The sequence below is a fragment of the Pipistrellus hanaki genome (assembly GCF_964339955.1).
Source record: "Pipistrellus hanaki genome assembly, chromosome: 4".
In the NCBI taxonomy this organism is placed as follows: Eukaryota; Metazoa; Chordata; class Mammalia; order Chiroptera; family Vespertilionidae; genus Pipistrellus; species Pipistrellus hanaki.
The window spans coordinates 82,985,821-83,008,186 of NC_140506.1; the positions used below are offsets into that span (position 1 = coordinate 82,985,821).

Below are 22,366 nucleotides of genomic sequence, written 5' to 3' on the forward strand. Positions count from 1 at the left end.
GGAAGACACCAGTCAGCCCTGATCACCGGCCATGCCTAGGAACCCTACTGTGCATGAATTTCATGCATGGGCCTCTAGTATGGAATAAAAGTAACACTCCTACATGTCTCTGGCATTTTACACACAGCATGTAACTTAATCCTCACAACTGGTTAGGTAGATATCGATGTTTGGGTTTTCCCCATATCACCAAGCAATTCTCCAACATCACTGGTGTCCTACAATTCAACTCAATTCTGACACATCTACCCGGAGACAGTGTCAGGTCCCACGGGTTAAGGCCTCAGTTCTACAAGACTGTACCAGCCCCTGATTTCAGGCGACAGATGCAACTCCAGATTATTATGTGTACTTCTGACCGACCAGCTATGTACCTCAGAGGTACCTATGAGCCCGTCTTTGGGTTTGATTAATTTGCTAGAGGGCCTCTCGGAACTCGAAGAAACATCTTACTTACTAGATCACCAGTTTATTAGGAAAGGAGCAGCCAGATGGAAGAAGCACACAGGGTGAAGTGAGTGGGAAGGGCCTGGAGCTACCAGCTCTCTCAGAGAGGAACCCTCTCCCCGCACCAGGCTTCACCACACAGGCATGAATGATTGAATCACTAGCCACTGACAACTGAACTCAATCTCCACTCCCTCTCCCCTCCCCCAGAGGGGTATGGGACTGAAGTTCCAACCCTCTAATTATATGGTTCTCCTGGAAACCAGTCCCTAATCTTCAGTGCTTTCCAAAAGTCACTATGGTGAAGAATAGGACACCTTTATGGATATCATCATTTTGAAAATCCCAGGGGTTTTAGGACCTCAGTACCAGAAATGGGGACAAAGAACAAATGTCTGTCATTCTTATAAATCACAGTATCACAGCAGACATAATTCTTGGGCTCAGGGAGGTTAAGGCAAGGGACACGGCTGAAGAGAGGAGGAGCCGGGATTCAAAGCCCGGCCTTGAGAGCCCAGGCACTCTTGTGCCAGCCTGCCAGGGCACACTAACAGCCCGCCGGGAGAACTGACGCCATACCTAATGATTTAAATGCCACAACGTACACTGTGAACCTAACGCATGACAGGCATAAAATGTTTGTACAAAACGCTGAGAAGTAAAAAAAAAAAATTAAATTTAAAAAAATGGAGAGGCTGCCCTCTTCCCTCAAAGCTTGTGGTGGCACAGTTATTTAAACACTTCACTATGGTGCTATGCAATGTACACACTCAACCAGACCACGCATCTTCACTGAGCACTTTCTATTGGGTCGGCAACTAAGTAATTGCGGATTTCACACATATATGGCTTCAGTTGAATTTTTAGGTTTTCAGACGTAGTACAAATGTAAAACACATTTTGTATTTGATAGTTGGCTATTCAGCTGTTAATCAGTAAAAAAAGTTTTTTGATCTGTTTTGTAGTTTTTGTTTGGCGTTCGTTGAAAAATGGAAAATCAAAAGGAACATTTTCGTCATATTTTGCTTTTTTATTTCCGCAAAGGGAAAACGCATCGCAAGCTCATAAAAAGTTATGTGCTGTTTATGGTGACGAAGCCTTAAAAGAACGGCAGTGTCAAAATTGGTTTGCCAAATTTCGTTCTGGTGATTTTTCACTCAAAGATGAAAAACGCTCTGGTCGTCCAGTTGAAGTTGATGACGCCCTAATCAAAGCAATAATCAATTCAGACTGTCACAGTACAACACGTGAGATTGCAGAGAAGCTTCATGTATCACATACATGCATTGAAAATCACTTAAAACAACTTGGCTATGTTAAAAAAACTCGATACATGGGTTCCTCACGAACTGAAAGAATCACAGTTAACGCAACGCATTAGCAGCTACGATTTGCTAAAGAAACGTAATGAAAATGATCCATTTTTAAAACGACTGATAACTGGCGATGAAAAATGGGTTGTTTACAACAATATCAAGCGGAAAAGATCGTGGAGCAGGCCAGGTGAACCAACTCAAACAACATCAAAAGCTGATATTCATCAAAAGAAGGTTTTGTTATCAGTTTGGTGGGATTACAAAGGAATTGTCTACTTTGAACTCTTACCACCCAACCGAACGATCAATTCTGATGTCTACATTGAACAACTAACGAAATTAAACAATGCAGTTGAAGAAAAGCGGCCCGAATTGACAAATCGAAAAGGTGTTGTATTCCATCATGACAATGCAAGGCCACACACATCTTTGGTCACTCGGCAAAAATTAATGGGGCTTGGTTGGGATGTTTTGCCACATCCACCATATAGTCCTGACCTTGCACCATCTGATTACTTTTTGTTTCGATCTTTACAGAACTCCTTGAATGGTAAAAATTTCAATAATGATGATGATGTCAAATCGTACCTGATTCAGTTTTTTGCTAATAAAAACCAGAAGTTTTTTGAACGTGGGATTATGATGCTGCCTGAAAGATGGCAAAAGGTCATTGATCAAAATGGGCAATACATTACAGAATAAAGTTATTTAGTTCCATGAAAAAATTGTCTTTGATTTTCTTTAAAAAATCCGCAATTACTTAGCTGCCGACCCAATAGATGTTTCTAGGAACTGCGACTACATCGGTGAACAAGACAGCATAATAACACGCCCACACAGAGCTGACGTTACGGTACGGGAATAGAAAAGCACATCGTGTTATGGGGGGAAACAAAGAGGGACGGGTTTATAAGGGACAGGGTACCATCTTAAATATGCACCAGTTTCGAATGGTCCCACGGCTCTATTAGGATGCTCTCTAAGTGTCACAGAGAACAAGGGTGTGAGAGGACAGAGAAGCGGGAGCTGGGTGGGTCGGGATAAGAGGGTGCGGGGTGTGGAATCCTCCAGGATGAGATGAGCGCTGAGCAAGGCGTCCCCTTCCCTTCGCTTCCTTTGCGGGATCGTGCCTCCTGCCTCTCCACGCTGCAGGGCATGCGTCAGCGCGGCTGACTTCACACAGCCTTTCCAGCAAATGCTGGAAATGCCTCTTCTCGCTGCCCAAACCTCTGTGTCGCCTCCCAATGTTATAAATTTATGTGATTATGTCAGCCTTTCCTGGATCACGAAGGTCAATGGGAACTTTCAGGAATTTATTTAAATTATAAAAGAAACACAATCACAGTATAAAATATGAAAAACAGATCCTGGCCGGTTAGATCAGTTGTCAAATGGAATATTGTTCCAATACTCTAAGGTTGTGGGTTCTATCTCCAGTCAGGGCACATACAAGAAATAACCAATGAATGCATAAATAAGTGCAACAAAGGGTTTTTCTCTCTTTCTCTCTCCCTTCCTCTTTCTAAAATCAACAAATAAATTTTAAAAATAAGTAAATGACTCTCCTTTTTAAAAAATATATTAAAAATATCAGGAAATATAAAGGTTTCCAATATTTCCTCTGTTCACATGTTGGTACATTTTTTTGCCAGAGTTGTTCACTTTGTATCCATATAATTTTGTATCCTGCTCACATTATTTTTACTAAATATATCATCTTTAATTCTACCTATACATTTTCTGCTTTAAAAAAAATTCTGCACAGCCATGGCTGGTTTGGCTCAATGGATAGAGCATCAGCCTGCAGACTGAAAGGTCCTAGGTTCAATTCCTGTCAAGGGTACATGCCTGGGTTGTGGGCTCAATCCCCAGTAGGCAGTGTGCAGGAGGCAGCTGATCAAGAATTCTCTCTCTTGCCCTAATGGTTTGGCTCAGTGGATAGAGCATCGGCCTGCAGACTAAAAGGTCCCAGGTTTGATTCCAGTCAAGGGCATGTACTTTGGTTGCAGGCACATCCCCAGTAGAGGGTGTGCAGGAGGCAGCTGATCAATGTTTTTCTCACTGATGTTTCTAACTCTATCCCTCTCCCTTCCTCTCTGTAAAAAAATAAGTAAAATATATATTTTTAAAAATAATTCTCTCTCATTCTTGATGCTTCTATCTCTCCCTCTCCTTTTCTCTCTAAAATCAATAAAAATACATTGTTTAAAAATTCTGCAGACATCAATTTAATGGCTACATAATATTCTACTCTACTGATACACTATACTTTATTAACCATTTCCCAACTGTCAAGCATTTAAATTTCCAAGTTTTCATCAATATAAATTTCCCTGCAAGTAACTTTATGCAGCAGGTATTTCAAGTAATTCCCTCAGTGGATTCCAAGAAGGAGAATTGTGGGAAGCTGGGAGTACGTCAGAGCAATCACTGCCCAGACGGGCTACAGGCCACCCAGACTTACTCACTCACTGGCTGCAGAGGCGAACACAGAAGCTGGTCACCTCTAGCCACCTTTATGCTCTTAAAGGAAAATGGTTGTAGAAGCAACATATTTACCTGCTATCGGAATCCGAGGCGATTTCCTTTCTCCCTCCGAAGCGGATCTGGCACTGAACAGAAAAAGAAGCCGCTGAGATCAGCTGTTGGGATGGGGCCCTCAACTGTCATAAAACAGTCCACACAGGCCTCGGGGTCAGCCGGAGACACAGGGCCAGAAACTCTGGGTGCAGAGTCAGGGCGTCCCTTTGCCCTGGGTGTCAGCCCAAGACATAAGACAGTGGACACCCAGCCTTCCAGCCTCCACTTAAAGGAAGTCCTTATCTCCCTTCCACTGAACAGAGTGAGCCTTGTGGGAAAACAATGCTAAGAGGAAAACAGAAGCACACAACTTTTGCACATTATCTAGGAAACTCTATGTGTCAGCAGCTGGCTGTCCATAACACAGGGCTCTTAATAGGCAATAATTAAAACTTCCACAAATCTGCAATGATGGGTCCCTTTTGACAGGGCCCAAGGTTGTTATGAATGGCTAGGAAATTATGACAGTATAAACCACACTTCAGCCCTAGCCAGGTGGCTCAGTTGGCTGGAGCATTGTGCTATACACCAAAAAATTGTGTGCTCACAATTGTGTGTTCCTGGTCCGGGCATATCCTTAGGTTTCAGGTTCAATCCCAGGTCGAGGCATGTACAGAAGGCAATTGATCAATGTGTCTCTCTCACATCAATGTTATTCCCCCACCCCCACTCTTTCTTTTCCTCTCTCTAAAATCAATAAAAACATATCCTTAGGTGAGAATAAAAAAAAAAAATTTACACTCCAAAGAAGTCGTCTGATTGTGCTGAGTGACAATTTTCTCAGGGTGGGTACAAACAAAAGCAAACTATTCTCCTTTTATTTTTAATTACAGTAAAATATAGAAAACATAAAATTACCAGTTTAACCATTTCTAGTTGTACAATTCAATTCACAATATTGTGCACCCATCACTACTATCCACTCTTCTCTTTTAAAGCGTGGGTAGCAGGCTTACAAGATTTCTGAACTTATTATATATTTTTTTCAATGATACATTTGTCAAAACTTATAGAACTTTGCGCTCAAAATTGGTTTATCTTACTGTATGAAAATTATACCTCAATAAAGTTGATGTTTAAAAGGCATACATATACAACACTTTCGCTCCCCCCAAATAATAATACCAATCATGGCAGATCTGGGCATAAGCTCCAATTTATTTCTGTTTAACTACACTTAAAGTGGTTCCACTTGCCTCCACATCTTCTTGTCATATTTTATTTTTTTAAATATATTTTTATTGAGTTCAGAGAGAAAGGGGGAGAGAGAGAGATAGAAACATCAATGATGAGAGAGAATCATTAATGGGTTGCCTCCTGCATGCTTCCTACTGGGGATTAAGCCGAAATCCAGGCATGTGCCCTTGACCAGAATCAAACTCAGGACCCTTCAGTCCGAAGGCCGATGCTCTATCCATGGAGCAAACTGGCTAGTAGCTTCTTGTCATATTTTCCATTTCTGGAGTAAAGAAAGAAAAAACAAATATGTGTGCTCTGAATTTACAGTGGACCAAGAGCTGGCCAGGCCTTTACCTACTTAATAAACGCAATTTGCTCAACAGCCCTGTGGAGATCAGTGAGCAGATTATAGCAAAGAATGCCCAGAGAGGCTAGAATCTAGCCGCTAGATGAATTGCCCAAGCACACACAGCTGGGAAGAAATGAAACTGGCCTTTGACTCAGCTACACCTGGGCCTGTGTTGTTTGCACTGTAACAGGACACCTTGAAGTTTGGGCAGATGGTGAAGTCTCCCAAGCTCACCTAACACAATCAACACGTAACACACACCTTTATTAAAGTATTTATCTCCTATCTCCCTATACTGTGATTACATGCATATGATTGTCAGTCACCCCTTCTGAAATGTGAGCTACCAGAATTCCCAGGACTGGATCCTAGCTCTGCTTGCTTATTAACTGTGATACCTTAAGCAAGTTATTCGGCCTTTCTGAGCTTCAGTTTCTTTAGCCATAAAATGGAAATAAATGTAGGAACTACCTCACGGGTAGTTGGAAGGATTAAATGTAAAGCACTTAGCAGAGGTCCTCGCACATGTTGAATGTGCAATAAATGATGAATGTGGTATATGCAGATAAGCAAACTTAAGCCAGCTCATGTCAAAGCTCACTTCCCACCCAGCCAAAAACCAGGCATCAAAATAGCATCAACAGGCCGAAGCTGGTTTGGCTCAGTGGTAGAGCGTCAGGCTGCGGACTGAAGGGTCCCAGGTTCGATGAACCTTGGATGTGGGCACATCCCCCGGTAGGGGGTGTGCAAGAGGCAGCTGGCCGATGTTTCTCTCTCATCGACGTTTCTAGCTCTCTATCTCTCTCCCTTCCTATCTGTAAAAAATCAATAAAATATATTTTAAAATCAATCAATCAACAAAATATATATTTTTTTTTTAAAATAGCATCAACAAACCAGAGTAGAGCCCACCTGAAGGATCCACACCATTGATCCTGGGCATGGTTCATTCCTCCTCGTCTCTGTTTCATGCTCACAAAGTCCTAACCCAACCACCATGGCTGGTACGTACCCAGAGGAGTTGAAACACACATCAACTCTAAGGGACACCCCTAAATGATGGGGTCCCCAGAGGGCGTAGAGAGGAACCTCTCTGTCCCTACCTCTGATTGCCTTCCCTGCTTTCTCATTTTTGGGGGCGGGGGGGGGGGGGGGGGGGCGGCGGGGAACTACTGGCCTCACTGTTCCCAGATACAACATGAGAGTAAGTCTGTCTACATATAAGGGCAGAAACGATTACTCCATTAATTCTCTAACACTATTACTAGATCTCAAGGTCAAACATGAGCTTTCCTCTTACCTGTTTCACGGCATCCAGCAGTCGCTCTAGCAGAAATTGTCTTTTCATGTCATTGTTCTGTGATCCTGAAATACAACAAGATTAATTAGTTCTGTTTGACATTAGACTTCTAGTAAGACTTTCTGACATATAGTATATAGCTGTCCCCAACTAGGATCAACCTTCTCTTTAATAAAATCTAGACCGGCCCCAATAATCTACATTATCACAATGAAATTTCACCATTTCTCGGTCCCTGCAACCGGGAAAGCATCTAAACTAGGGGTGTCGAACTCAATCAGAGAAGGGGCCAAAATCTAAAATCCAGCCTAAATCGTGGTCCGAATGGTTTACTGAACAGTCATAAACTGACAATGTCATAAACTGACAGCGGAGTGCAGTGATGACAGCGCGGTGCGGGCCACATTGCAAGGCCTGGCGGGCTGGATTTGGCCCGCGGGCCTTGTGTTTGACACATGTGATCTAAACCATGGTCCCCAAATTTGAAGAATGTGTCTAGAACAGTCTAACTCTGGGTTTCTCAACCTTGGCACTACTGACATGTGGGCCAGATGGTGGAGGCTACCCTATGAATTGTAGGGTGACTAGCAGCATCCCTGGCCTCAACCCACTAAATACATTAGTGTGCACATGCACATACACGTACACACGTGCACACCCTAGTTGTGGCAACAAAAACGTCACTAGCCCTGGTGGGTGTGGTTCAGTTGGTTGAGTGTCATCCTCCTGCCCGAAAAAGTTGCCGGTTCGATTCCCAGTTAGGGAGCATGCCTGGGTTGCAGGCTCAGTCCCCAGCAGGGGACGTGCAGGAGGCAGTTGGTCAATGTATACCTCTCACTTCCTCTCTCTGTAAAAAGCAATATATATATATATATATATATATATATATATATATATATATATATATATATTACTTTTTTAAAAATGCCTCTAGATGGCTTCTGGGGAGCAAAATTATCCCCAGTTGAGAACCAATGGTTAATTTAAAATATAGGTTTCCTGCCCTAGCTGGTTTGGTTCATGGATAGAGCATCAGCCTGCAGACTGAAAGGTCCAGGATTTGATTCCAGTCAAGGGCGCATGCCCAGGTTGCGGGCTTGATCCTAAATAAGGGGAGTGCAGGAGGCAGCTGGTCAATGATTCTCTCTCAACATTGATGTTTCTGTCTTTCTCTCCCTCTCCCTTCCTCTCAGATATCAATAAAAATATATTTAAATATATACATATACATATACATATACATATACATATACCTGGAAATATATGTGTATTTCCAAGTATATGCAGGCACTGCTTGTTGGTGGATTTCACCATCATCTCCAGCACCCTTTTCCCAAGCCACTGCAAATCCTAATTACTCCTTCCCAGGCCTCTCAAAGGCTGACCTTAAGAAGTTCTACTAATGAGATGTAAGCAGAAGTGCACTGGGAGGGTTCTGAGAAAATTATGCCTTTCTGATAAAAGAAAAGATACTAATGGCTTCCTTCCTTCTTCCATCCTTTATGCTAATCATAAACACACTGGGTGGGGCCCAGTAGCATCTTGCTGCCATGAAACAACAATCCTGGAGGGAAAGCCAAGAGAATCACAAAGACACCAGCCCTGATGTCATTGTTTTAGAAATCTACTAACTCTAACACAAGGAAGACCTCCTTTTGTTCAAAACACATTGGGCTGTTACTTGCAGCCAAAAGCTTTCACAACTGATACACATGGCACAAATGGAACTTTCATTCAGAGAGGTCTGGGCAAGGACTCCTCAAGTCCCAGACAGGACATAGTCAGAGCTGCATCTGACCCTCCACAGGAGACCCAGTGACTCCAACTAACAGAGACACACCGCCTATATGATACACCTCACACAGAATGCAGCTGTTTCAAAGGAGGCTCAGAGTCAGAGTTCCAGGAGCAGATGCTCCCCATCGCAGGTCCTGAGCTGCCACCAAGCTGCTTCTTCCCTGGGCAGCTCCACTCGGGCTTCACCAGGGAGCACCAGCAGGGCATCGCCTCAGACGTGGTCAGCGATTCATCTGAGTCATCCCAGGGCCACCAGGTGGATAACAACTGTAACTTTATTGAGCACTTCCTGTATACCAGGCACTCAACTGAATACTCTGCATTCACTATGTCATAATTTTCACAACCACCCTGCGCGCCAGGTATTAGATCCCCATACCACAGATGGGGAAACTGGAGCTCAGAGAGGACAAACCACTGTGTGCATTGGCTCATTCAGTATGTATTTACCTTCAACTGTGTGCCAGGCAATAGGGCTGTGGACACAGGAGTTAAATGCTATAAAAGAGCCATCTTCTCATGGAGCAAAAATTCTATTAGGAATGAACAAGTAGAACCTAAGTAAAGACATATATGAGATGATGTTAGAGTCCTACCAGGAAGAAAAACCAAATGGGCTGATGACACAGGGAGGAAGCTAGAGGGCCATGTCAGCCACGGCAGTCATGGAGGCCCCTCTGCCCAGATGACATTGAGCAAGCAGAGGAGCAGCCATGGAAAGGTATGGGCGACCAGGGTTCCAGGCAGAGCAAACATCCAGAGTAGAGCCCAGAAGGCAGGAACACACTTGGATTCTGGCTTTCCAGGCCCAGAAGGAAGTCTGCTGTAACGAAAGCAAAAAAGGGAAGTAAAGGCCATACAGGCGGGCAGGGGCCAATCACAAAGGGTCTTGTGGATCATGATAACGGGATCAGTTTTTGTTCAAGTTCGGATACTAACTGGTGGAACTGTGACCTTGACTCAAGACCGTGCCCCTCAAAAGCCCGAGTTAAAGATAAAACACAGGCCTGGAGATAAAACCAGATACTCTGTGGACACAGTAAGACAGATGATTCCCAAATGTTGCCACTGTTATTTTATGGGAAGAGGTTTTGAGGAAGGACAGCCTACACATCATTCCCACCAGACAAGAGGCCATCCTGAAGTGTCACTCAAGACGGAGACCCCACCCGCCCAAGGCCCTGGAACCTCTCTCCTGACACCTGTGTCTATCAGTAAGTCCTGCTCTCTGTTCAGCACAAGGTTTAGTTTCTACTCTTCTCTAACACCAGAATAGGGAAGTCAGGCTTGCTTTCTTCCTTTTCCCAAGTACTGCACCCAACAACCCCACTTGCCCTGGAGCAATGCCAGCTGGAAACCTGAGAAGGTCCCCCCCAACCCCCAAAATAAATGCCTTTGCTGGTTTTTTTGTGTGTTTTTTTTTTTTTTTTTTTTTTTTTTTTTTTTTTTTTTGGTCGTAAATGTACAAAGAAAATAAAAATCTCACTAGGATCCATTTTTAGTGCAGCAATCCTCAAGCTGCCCTGTGCACAGGAACCCCCTGGGTGTTGTGAAAAGCCAGGCTCAGATTCAGCCGGTCTGAGGTGGGGCCTGGGCTCTGCATTTCTCACAGCTCCCAGGTGATGCTGATGCTGGTTCCTGACCAGCATCTGAATAGCAAGAATTTAGCATAGGGGTGTCGAACTCAATCAGAGAAGGGGCCAAAATCTAAAATCCAGCCTAAATCGCGGGCCGAATGGTTTACTGAACAGTCATAAATTGACAATGTCATAAACTGACAGCGGAGTGCAGTGATGACAGCGCGGTGCGGGCCACATTGCAAGGCCTGGCGGGCTGGATTTGGCCCGCGGGCCTTGTGTTTGACACATGTGATTTAGCACCTACCCTTAATGACACGCACAATGATCCTAGATGTTTTCTAAGGTATCTTGCCACCATTGCTTTTCTTGGATGTCAACAGACTGCCCTGTCTTACCTTGCAATGCTCTTTTAATTTTTTAATTTTTTGTTGTTGTTGTGGGGCCATGATTATAATTTTTATCAATGCCTCTCTTGTGGCAGGAAGAAAAGCTCATTCTCTGTAGAGAAACAACCTGACATTGTGCAGGTCTCAGCCCACCACCCCCGCCCTGGCTGCCATCTCTCTACAGGAGAAAAGCGCACTTGAGTGAGACAACCCTGACCTCAGACAGGCACCTGTGGCCATCCTAGCCGTGAATGAGGATTAAGAGAAGGGCTCTCATAGGGTGGAGGGAGCACAGGCAGCGTTTGGAGCACTCAACATGTCGGAGAGGCTCATAGCCGACAGTGGGAGGAGCACCAGTGGGAAGTCACAAGGTATCATGAGTCCTCATCCCGGCCAGGCTGCATGTGACAGGGACAGCCACTTCCCTTCCCTGTGCATGGTTTCTACATGAGCTCATGCCCTCCTCGCTCTGCAGCTGGAGACAAGCAGGCAGAGACTCAAAGCCACCACTCTCTTTATCTTCTTCAAGAGACAAAAAAGAGAACACAGCACCCCTGCCAGGGCCAGGAAGAATTCTCCAGTCTCAAACCCATACCCACCTGCTGAGCCTCAAGTGTGGTCTAAGCCATTAAGCAACTGACATTTCATCCTTTGGTCCTTAACAAGGAAGGAAAGGTGGCTCCATTCACCAGAGCACTGAGGCTCAGAGGGGAAAGATCTTCTTCCAAGGCCAGTCCCAGGGGAAGTGCTCGAGGAGGGATTCAATTTCAAGTCCACTGGCTCCTGGCTCAGCCACCTCTGAATCTCACTCACTCTCCACCCCCGTAACAAACCTGCAGCTACAGCCTCACTGCCAGGCCAGGAATGACTCCTCTGTGAAAGCCCACTTTCCTGCTTCCTTCCTTCATCAACAGCCAGAGCAGGATTCTTTTGAATTTGTGAGATTCCCCATCAGAGTGAAAATAAAATATATAAAGCCACCCAAGGAAATATTGCCAGAGGCCCCAAACCTGTCAGAAATGCAGTGATCTCCTAGGGCTCAAAATCAGAAATCACATGTGCACATGAAAATCATTCACCTGGTCCAGGTGCATCCCTGTGGTCTGGAATGTCTAACATCCCTAGGCCTCTAGATTCATTTTTACCACAAGCCCCTGGGAGTTAAGAATGGGACAGCCCAGGTTCAAATCCTACGCCACCAGCTATGACCATGGGCAAGTTACTTAACCCTTTGCACTCCGAACCATTCTGGACATTGGCTACCAGCTACTCTCGACGCTACTTTGCAGCGGAAACGGGCATTTACAGACCCTCGTATTATTTAGTATAATTTTGGAACCAAGTAACGTATTATAATGATATTGGACTTATATGAATTGGGTGACATCGAGGAATATATATTTGCAAAAAAAATAATATTTTATTGTTTATAATTTTGTACAGTATGATAAGTTTTGAAACACTCCCCAATATGCATTGCAGGCTGATTAGTGCATGTTTGACAGTAATAAGTGGTTTGACGCCTGTCTCAAAAAGTTGCGTTGAAATAACTCAATTCCCCGTAATCACTAATAAACTGCAATGTCCCCTGAGAGGGGACATCCGAGTGATATGCTAGAATTCCGATGTCCCCTGAGAGGAGACAGCGGAGTGCAAAAGGTTAAACTCTCTGCACCTCCTAGGTCTGCTCAATAGTGGCTGCTTACTATACATCTACCACAGTGCTAAGTACAGACCAAGCACTTCATACATGTTAGCTACGATATTGTTGTTATTGGCGTTAAGACCTCCAGCTCTAACAATTATTTTCAACTGGCTAACTTCTCTCCAAGGCAAAGGCAAACCAATACAGTGTAGGCTTCTGTGTCCACTGCCCTGGGGGATAAAAATGTGAAAAGGGTCCATGGCATTTGGGGAGGGAAAAACAAGCAAATGGCACTCTATAATCCTTGGAGGTCCAGGTAGCCATTGTTTCCAATCACAGAAGAGGTAGGTGGCTTGATCAAGGCCACACATACATTTAAACTGTGGGGTTTCCCTGCCTCTCCATGCAACGGCAGAAGTGAAGTGAAGCCAGGCATTTCTTTGGTCTACGGCTAACCCTTGCAATGCACTATAAGGTAGAAGAGAAAACAAAGGCAACGAACGAACGTTCTTTGGGGACCCGGGAATTCTGCCCAAGGTCAAACAGCAAAGAAGTGCTACCTGGGAGGCTGAACCCTGGTCTGCCTGACTCTCGGCCCAGTGCTCTTTCCACAAGCCACACTGCCATCCAGTTGGGGGTCGGGGGTTTACTAAAAAAGGAGGAAATGTGCTTTAAATGCTGGGAAGGACCAGAATAAGTAAACCCATACAGACAGAACGCAACTGCTTAATGGGCACGGGGTTTACTTTTGGGGTGATGACAATGTTTTGGAACTATAGAGGTGGTGGTTGTATGTACTAAATGCCACTGAGCTGTTCACTTATAAATGATTATTTTTATAATTGTTAAAATTACAATTTAACAATTGTTAGCTGCTTTAATTATATTAAACCCATAAGTAGTTTTATGCTATGTGAATTTCAATAAAAAATATCTGCAGCAGGTAGGTATTGGCCCAGAGTACCACCCTCTTCAATCCCACCCCCAAGCAAAAGCAACACCTAGGGTAGGATTCTCCAAAGGGTGGGTGTAACAAGGCAATTCCAGATAGTACCCAGCCCCAACCCTGAACAACCGAGTAGAAAAGCGACCCACACTCACTTCCCTTTCAGATTTCTGATGATACTGAGGGGACAGTCTGTCTGACACTAGGAGGTCCTTAACTCCAGCCTCAGTCAGGCTCCTAGTAGGAAACAGGTACACTCAAATACAGATAGTTCAAGAGGTTTACTTTAAGGGGCTCTACTGAAGAAAGGATATAGGTAAGCAATTCTCAATCAGGGTGATGTCACTCTCCACACCCCCTAAGGACAGTAGGCAATATCAGGAGACATTTTTGGCTCAACTGGAGGATGCTACTGGCATCTGGTGGGTAGAGTCCAGGAATACTGCTAAGCACCTTACTCTGTACAAGAGAGCCCCACAACAGAGAATCATCTAGCCCAGTGGTGGGCAAACCGGGGCTCTCGAGCCAGATGCGGCTCTTTGGCCCCTTGAGTGTTCTAACGCCATTTCTTCAAAATAGACTTGCCCAGGTTGAAAACTGACTTCTGCACATGGGCCATGAAGTTTCAATCACACTGTATGTGCGCGCCCACACGTGTTATTTTGTGGAAGAGCCACACTCAACAGGCCAAAGAGCCGCACGTGGCTAGCGAGCCGCGGTTTGCCGACCACTGATCTAGCCTAAATGTCAAGAGTGGCAATTAAAAAATTCTACCCTAAAGTAGGTTTGATTATCCCATTCCACAGATGATGTGACTGAGACTCAGAAAGGCTAAATAACTTAAACCTCCACTGTGCTCTGAATACATCTCCTCTCATCTTTTCAAGGACATACTCCCAGCAACTGTCCCTCTTTTTCCCACTGTCTACTTTTTCTCCCCCTCATTTACAAAATTCCTGCAGCATACAAGGATACTGTACTATCTCCCCCAAATTTAATATTAGCCGTGCCTGGTTCCCACATGTCCTTCCAACTGCAATCCCTTTCTCTGCTGCCCTGTCCAGCGCAGCGCTTCCTCTGAGAGCCACCCCTGCCAGCATTACTGTTCCAAGTTTGGCCCATGCCCTTGTGCTCCCATCTCCTTCACCTGCACTGAATTATCTACACAGTGGCCGTAACATCTGGAATACTCATAGAGAATCATTAATATTACAGAGCAAACACATGGTGCACTCAGTGATACTACGTGATTCTTTCAATGCACCCCACAATGTTGTAGTTCACAAGGCATTTTCATCAAGCCCTGCGTTAACTTGTTGTGCACTATCTCGGATTATTTGTTTCTGGTTTTCACTGCATAAACTTGTTGTGCACTATCTCAGATTATTTGTTTCTGGTTTTCACTGAATAAACATGCACCTCTAATGTACCACAGAACAGTAGTCAGCAAACTTCTGCTATAAAGGGCCAGGCAGTAAATACCTTTAGCCTTTGCGGTTCATACAGTCAGTCACTAACCATTCAGTTCTTCACTTGTATCTCAAAAGCAGCATAGACAATTCATTGATGAATCGGCAGGGCTGTTTACAAAGGCAGGCCTTGGGCTGGATTTACCCCAAGCACTGCTTGCAGACCACTGCCCAGCATCTCTAATGGGGGAAGGGAGTAAAATTGAAACTATCTACCTTTCCAGATTAAACAGCCACCCTGCAGTAGACAATGACATATTCTGCGCCCCCAGCAGGCAGTAAACCAGGCTACATCTTAGTCATGTTGCCATCGTCCCTTTCCCTATAACCAACACCCCCGTCTCAGAGCTTTGCAGGGGTCACGTACATCACATCACCTTTTACCACTGGAGAATTTGTACTGTCTCATTTGTAGGCATCTAGGATGCCCCGCGCTCTCCACCCAATGGAGAGTTTAGTGCTATTGTTTTCCAACATGTTTCGAATTTAGAGATGGAAAGAACACAGAGTGAATGGGGAGCAGACAGGGTTGTCCGACATATTCCAGAGGCATGCATGTACTGACCAAAATGGAACCCCTCCAGTCCTGTGGATCAGGTGGAGAATGCAAATGAGTGATGTGGCAGGGAAGAAGGGGGAGGCAGAGACTGCAGGACCAAGACAGATGCCCCTGTAGAGATGGCAGCTGCTACTCAGCTCTAGCTGACAGCACTTCTCGGAAACATCAGTACAGCATTGCTCCATCTCCCAGGTTTTTTTAAAAAGCCAGAAATTCAGATTTTCATATCAATTAGTTGACATGAAATTAAAAAACCATTGACACCTGTAAAGAATTTTTGTGAGTTTATCTGAGCCAAACTGTTGACATATATGAGAAAGCAGAACCTCAACAAATTGAGCTAATGCTCCGGAGAATGGCGGGTTACATCTGTATGTGTACATTGCAGCCAAAGGAAAGAGACATAAGTGGGTTACGTGAAATCCATTGGTGATAGAGAAGCGGGAGAAAGCAAAGCAGGGAATCCCCTGGGATTGGACAAAAAGTAAAAAGATAGACACAGACTTAGGTGGGTGCAGGAACAATTAACATGATAATGAAGGAATTTGTGGTGTCTGTCCTAAGGCCCAGGCACATTACCTTAGGTTGTGCCTCAAGGGGTCCAGAAAAGGGAAGTTACAAGTTAGCCTGACATTTCAAGAGCATGTTATCATAGATGCAAAAAGACAGATAGGCTCAGCTAAGGTAAAGGTTGACCTTGTCAGGGAAGATACCGGACTAGGATGTAACTGCCCACCATAACTGCTTTTAGTTAAAGTTTAATTTCAGGCCATCCTTTGTGGTTACTTTAGGTCCTTGAGTTTGCAGACCGCCATGCAGGCCTCCTCTGAGCTTGTCAGGTTAGCATATGGCCCCTTTTATCCACAGCCCCTAATTATACTCTTTTTAGGGAAGTGTTTCAGCCAACTCTGCATTAACCAACATAATATACCCAGAGGCCAGATCTGCTACCCATTTTCCATTCTGAGGTACACAGTAAACCTTTATATTCACCTGTAAGCTGGGTGCAGGATAAAGGAACGGAACTTGGAGACATTGATCACTTGCCCAACAAACAGCTAAGAGGTGACAGACCCAACATTTACCCAAAGCCCATGCCTTCCAACCCCCACAAAACCAGGTAACCTTGGGCAGTTCAACTTCAGACAGAAAAAGGGCTTCCTCGGGAAGGGCCAACAAAGACAAACCAACCTCCTCCTCCTAATGGCTGGCTCAAATGCCACCTTCTCTGAGAAACCCTCCTGCCGAGAATCCCCAATGGGCACAATAACCTGCCCCCTGAACTGTGCTTCCTCATCCTTCCAGCCACACCACATCCTGGCCTAATGCCTACAGCAGAGAGTATCAAGGGGCGAAACTGGGAAAACAAGAACCTTGGCCCCATGCCGGGGCCAGTTTGGCTCATTACCTAGGATAGAGCATCAGCCTGTGGACTGAAATGTCCCAGGTTCGGTTCCGGTCAGAGGCATGTACCTTGGTTGCGGGCATGGTACCGGTAGGGGGTGTGCAGGAGGCATCTGGTCGATGATTCTCTCTCTCATCGATGTTTCTAGCTCTCTATCCCTCTCCCTTCCTCTCTGTAAAAAATCAATTTAAAAAAAAAAATTTTTTTTAAAGAACCTTGCCCCCAGGGTATCCCTTCCTTCCCCAGCATATGCCTGGTCATGCAGTTTGGACTCCCAGACCTTTTCCTCCCTAAAGACAACATCTAGGCCTCAGTTGTGTTTTAGCTCCAGGCCCAGAAAAGCAGCAAAACCAGACATGTGCCCCTATGTCTGCCTCAGGACCGCCTGCAGTGACCTGGCTCTGACCAATCAGTGGAGACCACGACCCTGAAAGAGCGCACCTGGAAAGCTGATGGATATTTTACTAAGACCTTCCCTTGAGACCTCCCCTAAAATGTCCACCTGCAAGAGAGAGATAAACACCCTCAAGCACAAAGGATCAAGTAGAGATTTCCCTCCAAGGAGCATGTCCGTGCCATTCCCCAACAGGCACGTATTCCCTAACGTCTAGGGCAGTGGTCGGCAAACTGCGGCTCTCAGCCACATGCAGCTCTTTGGTTGGCCCTGAGCAAAGGCCAGCTTAGGAGTACCCTAATTAAGTTAATAACAATGTACCTACCTATATAGTTTAAGTTTAAAAAATTTGACTCTCAAAAGAAATTTCAATCGTACTGTTGATATTTGGCTCTGTTGACTAAAGAGTTTGCCCACCACTGCTGTAGGGGAATCCATGAGACTTGAAAGTAAGGGAGCAATGGGCAATGACAGCTTGTCCCTGGCTAACACCTTTTTCTCTGCATAGACCTTTCTTTTATTTATTTATTTTTTTTTTAATATTTTTTATTGATTTTGTACAGAGGAAGGGAGAGAGAGAGAGAGTTAGAAACATCGATGAGAGAGAGTCATCGATCAGCTGCCTCTTGCACACCCCCTGCTGGGGATATGCCCGCAACCAAGGTACATGCCCTTGACCGGAATCGAACCCGGGACCTTTCAGTCCCCAAGCCGACGCTCTATCCATTGAGTCAAACCGGTCCCGGCAGGCCTTTCTTTTAGATATCCCCATCTTCGTTAAATAAATTCAATTTCCTTTCATCTTGATGGCTATTTAGCCTTCCGGCACACCACCCACTTTAACCTTCCACATTGGTGGCCCGTGAGGGATATCTGTAAGAGAAGCTTCCACTCCTCTCCTCGCTGCCTCCTCAACCCCTAGAGACTCTTAGTCTTGGGGTCCAGCACCAACCAAGTCCTTCTGGACTCCCAAGCAGTGGCAGGAGTGCCAGATGGTCAGGCCTCCTGATTCCTACTAACAGGTGAGTCACTTCATTTTTTGGAAAAGGGCACTAGGGAACAAGACTCTCAGCTCTCCCCAGGCCACCACTTCTGGGCACAGGTCAACCACTTACAACCCACTAGGGCGGCTGCCACTAAAAGACTCCGGTGATAAGATAAACCAGACTCACCAGGCTCGGAACAGGCACATTTGCATTAGGCAGCTCTCCGGTTTCAAGCAAATGTCCCAGCAACTGAGGCACACTATGGAAAATCACACATTTGCGCAAAGCCTTGGCCCAAAACACCCTGTAGAATTGTATTTGGGGAACTGTGAGTCTCGGCATTGTCAATTCTGGCGTTTCAGGGGAGAGAGCGCACTCACAGGCTGGTCGTGTCACATTAGGATTTCGCCATGAATCCCAGCACTGGGTCCAACCAGCAGTTTACCAGGCAATTAATAGTAAGGATGTTTCTATTTGCCCCTAGCCTCCAGGGGACTCTGGGTCCCGAAACTAAGCTTTTCTGGTGGGGACACCCTCTAGAATAGGTCTCCACACACGGAAGGGGGCAGCAACCATCCTTGGTTTCTCCCTCTCACTATGTGGCTCTCCCTCCTACAATCAACTCAATCTCAACCCCTCCCAAAAATTCACCTGCCTTTTAAAGACTGTTAAGGCCCTCAATTTATGAGACAAAATTAGACCCAAATGCTCATTTTCTATTGCAATACAGGATGGCCACAATATAGATTAGACAATCAGGAGATCTGGACCCAGAGTGGAACCTTAATTATAACACCTTTCTCCAATTGGATTCACACTGGGGCCACCTAGGCAAACGGTCCAAAATTCCCTAGGCCTTCTGCAAACATAAGGAAATCAACAATTATAGAATCAAGACTCCAAGGGACGTTCCATGGTTCCCCAAGGAGCTTTAAACAGAGGGACAGGGACGAGCCAGGCCACAGCAGCAGCCTCGCATGTGTAACTTGCAGAGGGAAGCAGCAGTTTTGTCTGCTCAGCACTAGCATGTGAACAGATAAAATGAACAATCACACTCCCCAAAGTCAGGGCGCTGGTTCCCAGGATTGTGGAGGAAAGTGGCCCAGCTGGGCCGGGATAAAAGGACAGACTGTCCATGACCACACAATAGAAAGGAGAGACTCAGGCCATCCAAGTGGATGTGTGATGTCTAAGGCGGAGTCAACAGCAGGTTTATAAATGAGCAAATAGTTTACTCTAGAGCAGGATCAACAGACATTTTCTGTAAAGATCAAACAGTAAATATTTTAGGATTCCAAGCCATTACAGCTCTGTCACAGCTACTCAATTCTGCCATCATAGTGTAAAAGTAGCCATAGACAAGAGTAAAAGAATGAATGGGACTGTGTTCCAACAAAGCTTTATTTACAAAATAGATAGCCAGCCTAGTGTGCCAATCTCTGTTGTAGGAAAAACATTAAAATGGCAGTGGTTGGCAAACACTTAGAAGAGAATGTGTATCTTCCCCCAGGGCTGGAGAAATACAAATTATATTCTTACTTAAAATTAACCTCCACATGTGATCATTAAGTAACTATTAACTTGGCCGAGAAACATTTAAAAAGAAATTCTGCAGTGCTGGAAGAAAAGGTACACACCACCAGTAAACAATATCCTGGGGTAGTAAGTTCTTGAAAAACAGTGTGGCAGAGCGTACCAAAAGCTACAAAATACTCTCGATGCATGGGAAACTAAGCTGCGGAGGAGGAGTGGGGGAAACGAGAAAAGGAACAAGTAACTATATTTCACCAGCCCTTCTATCTTCCAGGCACTGAGTAAGGCCTCCATGTGCATCTCTCTCTTTCATTTCCATCTTCTGACCAGGGAATCAGGAGGCAGAGAATTGCCCTCGCTCTATAGGGAGTGAAAGCCAGGACTGCCAGAGTAGTGTTTTTCCCACAATGGCGGCCTAAGCATAGCGTCATAGCTGTGCAGATTTTTCCATTAGTGTCCTAGAGCAGGGGTCGGCAAACTATAGCTCAAACCCAGCTGCTGCCTGTTGTCTAAATAAAGTTTTATGGGAATATAGCCATGTTTTTCCATTTGCTGCTTTTATCCTCCAACAAAGGGGTGAGTGGTTGGGACACAGACCAGATGGCCTGCAAAGCAGAAAATATTTACTATCTGGCCCTTTGCAGAAAATGTTTGCCAATTTCATCCCAGAACATCCTAAATGGAATTACGTTCTTTTCCTACAATGGGAGAAACGTTAAATAATTGGAGTAACTCAATTTTATGAAATGTTATGCGGTCATTTCTAATCATTGTGAAGAGAAGGAACATGGATAAACACTATAATATAGTAAGTTGACAATTTTAAGTATAACAAGTATAGTTTATTCTTGTATTACTGTTTACTAGAGACCTGGTGCACAAATTCATGAACGAGTGGGGTCAGGCCGGCCTGCCCCTATGAGGGCTGATTGAGGCTGGGCCAGTGGGGGGGAAGGGGAATGCAGGCAGTTGGATGACTGGCCCTGCCCGGGACTGCCGGCCAGGGGGAGGGGCCGTGTCAGGTTGGGGGGGCCCGATCGGGCCAGTTGGCCACCGCAGTGCGTGTCATAGCGACAGGTCATTCTGGTCATTCTGGTCGTTCCAGTGTTCTAATTGCTTGGCTTTATATATGTAGATTCTTGATGTACCGATAAGCATCAAACCATTCGACTGTCCAACCAGTTGCTATGACATACATGGACAACCAAGGGGCAGACGCTCCGACTGGTAGTTATCTTGCTGCTGGGGTCCGGCTGATCGGGACTGGGCAAGGAGGGCCGGATATGCCCTAGAGCCCTCCCGCAGTCCTTCCCTGGCCATGGTAGGGTCCCGTATTGCAAGAGAGCCCAGACCAGGCTGAGGGACCCCACCAATGCACAAATCTGTGCACCAAGCCTCTAGTATTATATATTTTTCCAGATAAACAACTATAAACCTACTTTCCTCACTGAAAACACTGATTCAAATGTAGACTCAATGCAATTATATAAAATGCATATGCTTTGAACAAATACAGTATTTTCAGTGTGGCTCAGTAGCTGAATGTCAACCTATGAGCCAGGAGGTCATTGTTCGATTCCCAGTCAGGGCACATGTGGGGTTATGGGCTCAAGCCCCAGTGGAGTATGTGCAGGAGGCAGCCGATCAATGATTCCCTCTCATCATTGATGTTTCTAGCTTTCTCTCCCTCTTTCTCTCTGAAATCAACAAAAATATTTCTTAAAAAATGTTTTAAAAAGCAGAATACCTAAAAATGTAAATATTTAATGTGCAAGGAAGGCATATGTATATGTATGTTCTGTTTTCACAATAGTCATTAATGGCATTTTGGGTCTTCTTCACTTTTTTTTTTTAAGATGGGGAAGAGCAAATTCCAAGATACGCAGATGCAGGCAAGGAAAAATCAGATGGGAATGGGCAAGATTCCCTGCAGGAAGCTGGGAACACAGGCTCAGCAGGGTGCTTCCCAATGGTCAGAGAAGGCTCCTGGATGGGCAAGCAGAGATCAGGCCCAAGGAATGGGTCCTCACTCCCCTGGAGGTTTCACACTGCTACACCCCACACCCACACCTGCTCCTCTCCCAGCCTTTCCTACCTCAGTAAAAGGCAGTTCTTCCCTTTTAGCTGCCCAGGAGGGAAAAAAAAAAAAGGAATCACTCCTCCCTCCCTCAGGTTTGTTCAGATACCACCTTTCCTGTGAGGTCTACCCTGATTACCCCATTCAAAATTACTATAGCCCTCCTCTTCAATTTATCCTCTATCCCAGGGGTGGGGAACCTTTTTACTTCCAAGGACCATTTGAATATTTATTCAGTTAGTTTTTACTTTTTCAATTTCTAAGAGGAAGGGAGAGAGAGAGATAGAAACATCAATTATAAAAGAAAATAATTGATCAGCTGCCACCTGCATGCCCCACACTGGGGATCAAACCCGAAACCCAGGCATGTGCCCTGATCAGGAATCGAACCGTGACCTCCTGGTACATAGGTCAACAC

General features: G+C 45.1%; 1 protein-coding gene across 3 annotated transcripts in view; it reads right to left on the reverse strand.

The window, feature by feature from the left end:
- Nucleotides 1-22,366, reverse strand: part of SNX29 (sorting nexin 29) — a gene marked incomplete at its 3' end in the record, with an annotated part of 419,909 nt that overhangs the window by 386,345 nt on the left and 11,198 nt on the right. For all 3 annotated transcript variants that reach the window (XM_084881120.1, XM_084881121.1, XM_084881122.1), the window contains 2 exons: nt 7,172-7,236; nt 4,323-4,375 (listed from right to left, as the gene is read on the reverse strand). In XM_084881120.1, coding sequence (XP_084737246.1) covers nt 4,323-4,375; nt 7,172-7,236 — 118 coding nt within the window. The remainder of the gene's footprint in view (nt 1-4,322; nt 4,376-7,171; nt 7,237-22,366) is intronic.